We start from the raw sequence: 13721 nt of genomic DNA, 5'->3' as shown, positions 1-13721 counted from the left end.
ATCAAGAGAGATGTAAATGGTTTCTATTATTCATGACGATAAATGATTAAAATGAAATTATAAACAACTATTCATGTCTTATTTTGCTAAATAAATAAATTCAATTTCTTAAATAATTTCAAAATTTGTGAACAGAAATTCTATTTGTGATTTTGAAATGCAGTAATATCTTCATAATATTAAGTGAGATATAAAATAGATTACATGTAAAAGTATGATCTTTTTCTATTAGTGACATATCCATTTTATATGTGTATATATTATAAAATTATTTGAATTTATTAAAATAATTAAAAGGATTAATATTTAAATTAGGTTTTATATATGCTTAATTTTTCTTTTATTATCGGTAAAACTGATTAAATAAAAAAAAATGATAAAAGAGATCAATTTTTTTTTACAAATATTATGTTCAGTATGATTTTTAAATCTTATTTTTTAAAAATTTTTTAATTCTATAAAATTATTGTATAAGTGGATTATATAATATAGCTATCTTAATTATTTTTGATTCAATCGATCAAAATTAAAATAATGTTGGTTACATTTTTATAATATAAAAAAATATTCAATTTGTTTCGATACAATTTAATGAATACAAAAAATTATATAATGAAAATAAAATAAACATGATCTAAGAAATCTATTTAAAATCTATTATAGCTATATGCATAAACAATAATGAAATTATTGAGATTTTTGAAAAAATAAATTACATATATTATATTATAAATATTGTACATACTTATATATATATTGTACTACATATCTAATTCTTGTAATCTTAATAGAGTTAAGAAGCTTTAATATTAATTCATTAGCAATGAAATTTTGAAAATTGTGTTATTCTGATTTTTTTTTGAATTTGCAATACTATGATAATTTGTGTATGGTTATAGTTAAAGATGTAAAGTATAAGAATAAGCAATAATTAAATTTTATTCAACATCAACAATTATTATTATAATGTTATTAATATAATATATATTTTTATATAACATCTAACATCTAACTACATTATTTTATGAAATAATAATTTATAGAATTATTCTTATCTTATCTAATAAAATAAAATGAATTATTCATTTTCTATCAGATAAGACAGATTAATTTTATAAATATTATAATTTTATACAATATTAAAAAATTACACAATTTTCAAGAGATATACAAATAACATATACATATTTATTACAAACATATGTAATATATTTATATATACACATATATATAATATGTGTAATAAATGTAATGTATAGAAAATTTCATTTGATATAAATATCTTGATTTACATTAATATTATTTGTAGTGAGATATGTTTATAATTATAGCATTTATATCAATTTTTTTATATAAATAAATTAAAAATTAAATAGTTTTAAGAGAAATATTCCGAAGTTGATTTCTTTATAAATGGAAGCATAAAAGTTATATAAAAGTTAATTTTGTTTTTTCAAATATAATTATTTTTTTAAATACATCATTCGATATATTTCTTATAAAAATATTAATCCATATATATTTAAAAATTATTAATTAAAAAAATATTCTAGTTTGAATTTTTTAAAATTTATTATAGGAAAGATAAGAAATAATATTTGTTTGATTATGTTTTTAATAAATCAAGATGATATCAGGTAAGATATAAAAACTAAAATTTTTTTGAAAATTTTTGTCTGTATTTTTAAATATATTTTAATAATAATAACTAATATAATAATATTTCGAAATAATATAATAATAATTATAATAAGAAATTTTATAAGAAGAAGTAAAAGAAATATAATTAAAAATAATAAAAATGAAAGTACAAATATTTATTTATTGTATAAATTTAATAATAAATATCATATCTTTACTTTTCTGAAAATTTCATTATTATTATAATATTCTAGTATACTATTATATATATATATGATATGTCTTTATCTTATAGTAAATTAGTATTGAAGCAATATACACCATGTCTGAAATAATGTGATGTAATCATTATATGATCAAAATAAATAAAATTTAAAACAATAAAATAAAAATTATTATTTACATATTAGGTGGTATTGAATCTCCAAAATAAATTACTTCATTATCCTTTTTATTATTAAAGCATTTATGCGCCGGAAATGCTTTGGGATTTCTTAAAGATTCCATATATATCTTCACAGATTTTCTATGACTGCACAAATCTTCAACAAATTTAATTTTAAAAATAATAAAAACCATTAGTTAAAAATTAATATTTTTTTATGAACTTTAGCAAATACGAAATTTTAATTTTAAAAATAAAAAATTTTGTGAAAAGTTATTATATATGAGAAAAAAATAAATTTTAATTTCGTTAATTAAATTTTTTAGTAAAATTGTAAATATTTTTTATGAATGCGATTTGTAAAATAGAATTTACTTTGTAAGTTAAAATTTAATTTTAATCAAGTAATCCTAATTTTAATCATGAATATTACTATAATATAATATACAAGAATATATTTATACTAATTAAATAATAATAATCAATAAATTAATTAATAATTACAATTTTTCTGAAATTATAATATAAATATGTTTTATTTGTAATTGACATTTATACATATATAGTTCATATCATTTGTTTTAGAATAATAAAAAATAAAATATATGTATGTAATATACCTTAATAAAATGTCCATTTTATTAAGGTATATTAAAGAAAAATGACAAGATATATGATCTTTATGTCTTAAAATATCACAAGCTGAATTTATTCAAAACATAATTTATTCAAAAACATAATAGGAAATAATATACTTTTTTGCAAAAATATCTATATAAAATATTAATATATTTATAAAATATCTGTTTTCTATAAATCAAAACAAACACAAATATATATCGATATATAAAATATCAAGACTTATTTATTTATTAAGTTATAACAATTTAAAACTGTTAAATGAGCCAATGAGCCAAAAACAGAATATAATAAAAATAAATAATAATAAAAATACAAAAAAATTTCTATATATTTCAGTTGAAATTGTTTTGATTTTTATTATCATTATTATCCGCAGCAAAAAATATTCGGAATTTGAATGATTTTGAAAGTGCATTGTATTTTGACGTTATTTATTTTGTATGTTTCTTTTGATAAGTGAATATATAAAATCACAAGTCTTTATTTTTTCAATGCATCATATATTTTTTGCATTATTTTATGTAGCATAATATTTTTTATGAAGAAATATTAATTTAATATTATTTTCTAAAAATTAAATTTTCTAAAAATGAAATTTAAATTTTATAAAATTATGTTCTTTATTACATAAAGAACATAAAAAGCAATATTTGTTTTTCAATGTCTACAATAAATTCACAAATTAAAATATATCCTAAATTAATAATTTTTAAGTATATTGGATTAATATTTTTTTAGAGAATGTTAAGTTATATCGAACAATATATCAAAAAATATAATTCCATTTCAGAAAATTGAAAGAAAAAGAAACTAAAATTAATTTTTATAATATTCATTCATAAATTCAAAAATTAAAAAATTATTAGAATACGCATTTTTCGAAATTATTTAACTTTCATCTTGTTGAATAATATTAATGATAAAAATTAAAATAATTTCAAGTAAAATATTTTATATTTCATTTTATCTAATGTGAATCTATGTAAAATCTATAAATTTTAATTACATAATAAACTTTATTTGTTATTTTTATATATCAATATTTATGTCTATTTTAAACTCTAGAATTTTTCCAAAAATGTTTCATGAATATATTAATACATTATATATGAACTATATATATCAATAAATTAAAAAATAAACATTCTTCTAAAATAAATAAATAACTTATCAATTCAATTTATCAACTTTAGTCTATCAACTGAAAAAATTTTATTTAAAGGATAAAATTTTCATTGATAAATTAATAAGAAAAGTCTTATTCATAAATTCAGAAAATTTATAAAATTTTAGATAAAAAGACAAATAAAATATATCATATGAAGATAATATGTAATATTTTCATATTTTTGTTCATATTTATTCTAAAAAGTTAAAAATTGATCTTTAAATTTCTATTTTTTTGATTTTTTGACTATAGATTATAAAAATTATAAAAAGAATTCCTTAACTTTGTATTTACATAAGAATATTATGCATAAGAAGGAATATTCTTATAATATTTATTAGAAAATGTAAATGTAAATATACATATATAAAAAAAATATATTAAAAAAAATAAAATAATTTATACAAAATGTAATCTATATGATAATAATAGATTAATTATCCAATCTATATCTTTAGTTACATAATAAATATATTATATGCTAGCTATCAATCTATTACGCATGAAAAATCACAAAGTTTTATTTATATTATCAAATCTCATATGTATCAATATTATTATTCTTTGTTTAACATTGATAAAATTTTTTTTGGATAATACATCATGTTTTAAAAAATCAAAATGAATAGTAATTGAGTGCTAATAAGATATTTTTTGTACAAATATATTTGTTTATATTTTTTTATTACATATTTTTGCAGAAATTTATATTATAAAATATAATTATAAAATATAAAAAATATAATTTATATTTATATTTTTATATTAAATTATATAATAAATTCATTTGTTGACAAGATTATTTATCCAATTTTAAATAACGAAATATCTCAAGAATTTTATTGAAAAAAAATTTTAAATAAAAACTTTAATAAAAAGTTATGTTTTCTGTCTTGATATTAAATCAAAGTCATGTAGTTATATTATTTACAATTTCTTTTTTTTTTTAATAAAAATCTTTATTTTTATGCATTTTTAAATAAAAATCAAATTTTTTGATAAAAAATAAATACTTTTTGTTTTATTGAATTTACAATTTAACTTTCGCTATTTTCAAATAATCTTTATTTTAAAAAATAATCCTTATTACTCACTTTTTATCTCTTACATATAGAATGTAATTTACAACTAAAATAAAAAAATAATCAAATTTAACAATTAATTTTAATTTTTTTAAATAATTTTAAATGACAAGAAGAATTTCGTTATATTTTATATATTCTTAATGTTTTAATATTCCTAAAATTTTATAATTTTTTAACTTTATGAATTAAAAGACTTTTCTTATCTATTAAAAATCAAAGATCAAACATTAAAATATAATGAAGAAAATATATGATGATATAATATAATAGAATATAATATATAAAATATATCATATTATATAAGGAAGAATGAAAAATTAGGAAATTCATTTAAATAAAACTATTTAAATTTAATATTTCTTTTAATATAATATAAAAATAATATAAAAATATCTTATATATAATTGAAATAATATTAATAATTTATTTTTTTCAAATATTTCAAAACCATTAATGTTCTTTTATATATAATATATATTTATATGTATAAATATATATTTTTCTATTTCATTATAAAAAATATCTAGAACATCTTTGAATGATTGATTTTAAAAACCAAACAAAGAAGTTATTTTAAAAAATTGGTTGAAACTTATTTATTAAATTTTAAACAATTTAAATTTGTTGAAACGTGATGGAAATATAACAAGATCGCTTTACTTTACAGCAAGACTTCACTTTATCTAATGTAAATTTAAATTGTCTATAATTTACTAAATAAAAATAAACTGATATTTTTGTATTAATTTTTATTTTTTACAATTCAAAGATATTTCAAAGATATTTAATATATTAACACTACATGCATAACTATTTTAATTTTATAAAAATATTTCATGTAATTACTTACCTTTATCAAATAGAGGAAAAATAAATATCTATATACATAAAAAAGATATTTTACTATTGCATTAAATGATTTATCTTCTTGACCACTTGTAATAAATGACTTGTAATGATTATTATAAACAAACAACATAAATACATCTTTTATAAATTATAATGATAACCGATTATTACTGTCATATTCGATCGTTTTTAAAATTTTCTAAATTCTAACGATGAACCATTAGAATGATGTAACAACAAATTATAATCTACCTCTTCCAATGGTTGGAGGACAACCCGGTTGAGGACTAATACCCTTGTTTGCATAAAAATCAATAGTTCCCGTATTGAAAGGCGTTCCATAAAATCCACTATCAGTATGAAGGATAACGACGGCTTTGGCATCGCTCGACCTCAGATGACATTCAGAAGGATAAAAGAGTGGAAATGCTGGATCTAATCCTATATTAGGAGATTGAATTCTTTTAATTTAATTTAATAATATTGAATAACTAAAAATAATATAACTAAAAATAATATAATATAATAACTAAAAATAATATATTTTGTTATTGTATTTTCTTTAAGAATTAATTTTTTAAGAAATAAACCTTTTGAGAAGCAATTAAACATTTTTTAATCAATATATTTCAATTAAAAATTTTACTGTATATCGTATTTTTTTAATATATAATTTTATATCGATATAAAATAAAATATATATTTAAATATTTTTTTTTTAAGATAAAATATATAATTTTTTATCTTTATTAAGTTTTAAATTTTTTATCCGATTATAATTTTTAAATTCAATTGAATTAATATTTAACATATTTTCTATCGATTTATATACCAAATTTGAAATATTATCAATGAATTAGAAATTAAAATGAAAAATTTTATATATTTATTTCTTAGTACTGTTTAGATCTACTGATATCAAAACTTGAGTACTAGAATATTGAATTCAATTGAAATCTAAATATAGAATATTCGGATATTTTAAATTAGTAATAAGTATTATATCCGCTTATTAGAAGTTCTATTATTTTAATAAATTTATATATTAATATTTTGTTTAGTTTGAATTTTGAATTCAAACATATATGTAGAATACAGCTTTATATTTAATGAATTATATATATAAAATATATATATATAATATTATATTATATTATATATATAACAAAACTCAAATTCAGATATTCCAATATCATATATATCATATATATCAAGTATCATTTATATAGAAAATTCTAAAACAATCGGATAATATTAGTATTTATTTATATTTTATATTTAATATTTATATACATTATATAAAAATTAATAATCTCATTTTCTCTGAAAAATTATTTGTTATTCATAAATAAAAATCAACAAAAATTTTCAAATCAGATAGATACATAAATTAATACATAATTTTATCTTTATTTTATATTTTATAAAAAATCATAATTACTCACCTGTTATTCGATTAAGAATTTTCATGGATCGTCCAATATGAGCAGCTATATGAGCACCCAAAGAATGCCCAATCACATGTAATTTATTCAAATCAATCACTTTATGAAGTTCTGACAAGGATTTAGCAACGAGTTTTCCTATCATAGGAACTATATTTGACACGCGAAAGTAATTAATATTAAATGCTATGTTTCCCCAATCAAGTAATATTACGTTTACATCTCCCTTATCTAAATAGGCTGTAAATATGAAATATTAAATTCAATCGTCTTGTAATTTATCTCATTTTATATTGCGAAATACATTTAATTGGTATTTGCACGTTTTCCATTTCCGAGTTCTCCAAGAATCCGTGTATATAGAGAATACTGTTTTGATCGGTCAAAATGATATCGCTAATATTTTTTACATTTGCGAGCATGTATGGAAAAAATATAGGATTTAAGCTGTTTCTGTAATTGTGAAAAATATTTTTTAAATAATTTCTATATTTATATATTTATAACAATTTATTGTAATAAATATATATATTAAATATAATATTATATAAATTAATAATTAATTTATTATTATTAATATATTATTATATAATTTATTATTATTATATATTAATATTTTATATTATTATTAATATATTAATTATTAGTATAATTAATAATTAATAATTATTTCTAAATTAATTTAATGCTATTGAAATATTTTTTGATATAAAGAAAGAAAAATTAGAACTTTGAATTTATCTTTCTTTCAAAAGATTTTTAAATAAATCGCTATTATTTGATATATTTATTATAAATTTTTTTAAATTTAAAAAAATTATTAAAAATTGAAATAAAAAATTAAAAACAAATCTATCAAAAATATTGGATAATAATGTAAACAAATTAAAGAAAATTAAAATTATATTAAATAAATCATAATAAGCTAATCTATTTAATTAAGTCAAATAAATTTATGTACATTTTAAATAAAAAAGAAAAAGAAATATAAATATATTGAATTTAATTTTAACATTCAAAATAATTTAAAAAAAACATGTATTATGTAATTATTATTTTATATTTCAAAACAGGAAACATTAAAAATAGCATTCATTAATCAAAATACTACTACATTTTATATACCCTTTATAAACTTTCAGATAAATCTTCGTAACGAGAGTAGGATTATTTTTTCCATAACCTATACATTACAAGCAAATGTTATTATAAAAAATAGATTACAAAATATATAAAGAAAAAATTAATTCATACATACACACTGCGTTAATTACGTTTTTATGAATTAAGAAAAAAATTAGATAGAGATAAATATATATTTTTGACATTATTAATTTTATTAAAAATTATAACACACACGTATACTATATTTATATATATTCTAAAAGAACGTATCTTCAACGTGTCTTGTTCGTAATATTTCCATTTGTTATGAAATAGATAGGAAAATCTGTGCTATATATATATAAAATACCCTCTCCGTCACGAGTAGTTGTCACGTAATAAGAAGCGAATATAAAGAAAAGAAATATAACATTTAAAAATCTTAACGATATATAACTATATTATATAAAAATGAAATATCACTGAAAAAATGAATAATATCACTTATTTTTTATATCACACTATATAAAAAATAAATAATATCATACTAACAATATAATATATTCGATAATAATAGATATTTAATATATTTTCAACATGTTATTATTTATTATATTGTTATTATTATATTATATTATTATTTATATTATTTATATAGATGTTATTATATATACATATTATATTATCTAGACATATTATAAATTTAAATTATCAAATTAGAATAATAAGTTATTTTTAAAAATAATATGTATAGATAGAATTGAAAATTAAAAACATGAATAAATGCTATAAAAAAAATAATAAATTTGATTTTGTCTCTAATTAAAAATATAATTTTTAATATATTAAATCATTTATTGGAAAAAATAATTAAATCAAATAGTAAACTCTTATAAAAAATTTATTATTTTAGTTTATATTATATATATTATTATTTGCTCTTTATTTATTTCAAATGTACATATAAAAATTAAAATTATATTAGCAATAAAATTTTTATGACTATATACATATATATATATATATATATATATATACGTGAAATTTATAAATAATAATAATTATAAAAAAAAAATAATGAAAAAACGAAGAGAAATATAAAAAATATTTTGTTATTTATTTTTCTAAAGCCGAATTGGATAATATATTTTGTTTGTATAATATAATATGTAATGATGATATATTACATTTGTGTAAACAATAATTCTTACTATAATGAAAATGTATTATAATATTTGAAATTTACATAATCTTATTTCAAGTTATCATTATGTTACGTTACAAATTGTATGAGTATTATTAGATTTAAAATGATATGATTGCGAAATTGTCTGGAATAAATCTACTTCAATTTTTTATGTTTCATTTTTTATTCATTCTCGAATTTATTTCAACGAAAAAAACTTTTAATGTGTTTCTAACAATATATAAAAATAAAAAATCATGAATATAAAAATATGATTTTTTAATAATGATTTTTTTTTTAAACTATGTATTTAAATTTGAAAAATCATGATATATTAAATATATATATTAAAAATGACTCAAAGAATTTAGCACATAATATCTTCAAATAGATTAAAAAATGGCATAATTATACAATATTATAATTATTTAATTAAAAGAAAAAATAGATTAAAAATTTGCAATTTTTTTTCAATATTTTTCTATTTTTCAATAAATTCTTAAATGGAAAATATATAATAATGGAATATATATAACTTTTTATGAAATTATTTATTGAAGTTTCTTTAAAAATCAAAAAATATATTTACTTTTTAAATATTTATTATTCTTACTTTTTAAATATTATTATTTCTTAAAAAATACTTTTTAAAATAAAATAAAATAAAAAGCATAAAAATAAAAGAAATAGGAAAGTAATTTAGAAGATTATAGAAAGTCGAATAATGAAAATATAAAATATGTATATTGATTATATATAGATCACATCTTTTATTTTACTCATTACAATAACATTTAGCAAAATATTTCCTTCGTTTTCTTAATTTCGAATATCAAATATCCTTTTGGATCTCAAAATATGGCAAATTCATTCATATAGCATTTCATTTCCGGCAGATTAGCATGGCAGTCACTTATGCTGCAGTGAACTCACTATAATAGCAAATGCAATGTTCGTTAATTGAATCTTCTAGGTCAAACGATATCCTGGGGGACGAGACGATTCCCTCCCGTAGGCGTTCGTAAGTTAGAGCAATGCGTGAATACGTGCGCTTAAGCCAGCGCAAAACATTGGCCATTAATAACATCCAGTAACGAGTATAGTTTAAGCGCGAATACCTGCATGTCTTTTTCTTACCAACTTATGCTCTCATGGGTTTAACATCTGCATCTCGATGTTGTGATATTATGTCGGCTCTATTTCTATATATATGGATATATATACACATACATATATATTTTATTGAATTATTATTTAAAATTTCTTAAATTTTTATTTAAAATTTATTAATTAATAATATTAATGAATTGATAAATTAGAAATTAGAAATTATAGATTTTTCTTCTAAAATTTTAAATTCTTGTATGAAATAAGATAATTAGATGATAAATAATTATATAAAGTTTATTTATTTGTTACTTTATAATATTATACTATTTCATAATATTATACTATTATTTAAACTATTATTGTTATTTAAAACTATTAATATTGATTATTTCTAATTTATGATATAAATTTTCACTAAAATTATTAAGTATATATAAAAGTATAATATATACTATATATATAATACTATAAAAGTATAATAATACTATAAAAGTATAATATATACTAATGAATTATTATATATTATATATCATATATATTGTATATATGGATTTGTAAAATTAAAAGAAAATCATTGATAAAAAAAATATAAAATATGTTATATAAGATGGATTAAAGTGTCGTTTATGTATTAAATGCGTGCATCAACTGGGAAATGAATAAATTTCTTTTGCCTTTCAGAATTTCATCATCATCAAACTTTTCTTTTTTTTTTTTAAATATTTAATAATTAAATGAAATAAAAAATATATTCGACAAACAACTTTAAAAGAATCTTTAAAATTTGTAAAATGTATAGATAATTCAATATCGATTATTTTTGATAACATTTTTTTAGGATATATAGTTAATAGTTTTCAGTTTTTCCATATACATAATAAATATATAAAAAAATCTCATTTAAATCTATGACCAATTATTTATTTATTTATTTATTTATTTATTATTTTCTAAATATTATTCGAAAAATGTTTCAAATAACATAGAATTTATTTTTTTTCAAAGATGATATATATATATATATATATATATATAAATTATTTTTTTCTAGAAATAGATGGTCATATATGATAATTAATTTTATTTTATTATATAATTAAATATAATTCTTAATATATAATAAGATGAATAATAATAAATAAATAAAATAATTCTGTATAAAATAATTTAACTAATTCAATTAAAAATCATTTATATTTGCCATATGATATATAAATATTATAACATATTTTTTGATTAATTGCTTTTATTTGGTTCGTTGTATAAAGTAAAAGTTCTACAGTAGTTAAAAATTTCAATATTAAATAATAAAAAACATACACAAAAAATAAATTATCGTTTTGAACAAATTGTCGCATATATTGCTCAAAAATTATGTAATTTATATCCTGTTTCAATTAATATTCATTATTGATACGTTACGGATATTGATAATAAAACAACATAGATCGAGACACGCCTTTATCTTCTCTATAATTATTGAATATTCTGATATGTGTTTTATAACGAATAATTACGTATAAAATAATAATAACGGATTTATAGTTAACGAATCATTATATATATATTAAAAAAGCAATATATATTTCATGGTAATATAAAAATCTCTTTTAGATTTTTTTTTGGAATATAAATTGATATGTAAAACTTTAGAGAAAGAATTTTCGATTATTATTATTAAAGACTATATTTCTAATTGTTTCTTTATATTATGTAATTAAATGTATAATGTTATGTAATTAAATGTATCTATATTATGTAATTAATAAAAGCCTGAAGTAAATGTAAAATATATATTTTATTATATTTTATCGCATTGAAAATGTATTTTATTTTTTATTTATATATTTAAAATATTATTATTTATATATTTAAAATATATTTTTTTTAAATTACTGATTTATTTATATGAATGTAAATCAATTTACATTTTATGAAATATGTAATATAATGTAATAGAATGATGGAATAGTCATTAACGAATTCAATAATTTTCAAAATAAAATATATAGTTAAAAAAAAAAAGAAAAAAAAATTTTAAATTTTAAAACATTCACAATTCAATATTCATTTAAAATAATGAATACTTTCTACTTCTAATTTTTGGGAATCACTGAATAATTTTTAATTTTTTTCCTGATAAAAAATCTTCATAAAAAGATATCTAATGTAATTTTCATTGCATCCGATCATCGTCTTTGGCATTCGATATAATCCTCACAAAGACAAATCTCACACGATAGCTAGGGGTCGGTACTGCAATAAAATTAGGCTACTACGTATGTTATAATGCTACGAAGATTTCTCACCTTCCTGCGAATTATCGTCAGTAATTCGCGGCTACGGGCAATACATTATTCATTCTTGTGGAGGGTTGACTTATATTCATCCAAGTAATGTTTGTCGGATGATCAAAGATTCCCGACCAATGCACCACCTTGGTGATAGCTAGCAGCGATGAAAGAATCACCAAGGACGATATATACAATTGCAAGATAATATCGAGACACAATAGTATATTAGTAAAGAGATAGTGAAATTGAAAAATTAAATATTAGAGAAATCTTTTTCTTTTATTTAGAGAAAATATTAAAGAAATATTATGATTCTTATAAAAAAATATTTTACTTTGTTCTTTTATAGTGATTTTTGATCTACCATAATTTATATAACTTAATATAATAAGATCACAAAGTTTTTAAGAAGTTGCTGTCATTTTTAATTAATAACTTTTAGTATTTTTTTATTTTAATATAATTATACATTATTAAAATAATTTTGTCATTTAATTCAAACGCAATTACAAAAGAGAATTGCAATTCAAAAAATATTAAAAAAAATAGTTTATTATTTATTTTCTTAATTCAGAATTAATTAGATTTAAAAATAAAAATGTTAATTATTTAGAAAGTGGTCTTTATCTTTAATAATTTTTAAATATATTATGAAAATTAATAAATAATCAATAATTTTAAATGTTTAAAAATCAATAATATAAAAATTTTGAATAACATTTTCCTATACATTTTAACTATCGATCGGCTATAATTTTTGAAATGTATATAAAAAAGATATTTATATATGATTGTTATAGAATATTTTTATA

At 16.8% G+C, this 13721-nt stretch overlaps 1 protein-coding gene across 1 annotated transcript; it reads right to left on the bottom strand.

Annotated features, from left to right (window-relative positions):
• Positions 1-1930: 1930 nt before the first annotated feature.
• On the bottom strand, positions 1931-8543 carry LOC102653843 (probable phospholipase A1 magnifin; the record flags this gene model as incomplete). The annotated part of the gene is made up of 7 exons (XM_006571764.3): positions 1931-1967; positions 2045-2183; positions 6023-6211; positions 7216-7455; positions 7520-7668; positions 8341-8398; positions 8474-8543. Coding segments are annotated over 7 exons (882 nt in total), but the record flags the coding sequence as incomplete, so codon positions are not given.
• Between the last annotated feature and the right edge of the window lie 5178 nt (positions 8544-13721).

Source organism: Apis mellifera, linkage group LG6 (genome assembly GCF_003254395.2).
Source record: "Apis mellifera strain DH4 linkage group LG6, Amel_HAv3.1, whole genome shotgun sequence".
Lineage (NCBI taxonomy): Eukaryota > Metazoa > Arthropoda > Insecta > Hymenoptera > Apidae > Apis > Apis mellifera.
Note: the sequence above shows the minus strand (reverse complement) of the source record. Positions and strands in the feature narration are given on the sequence as shown.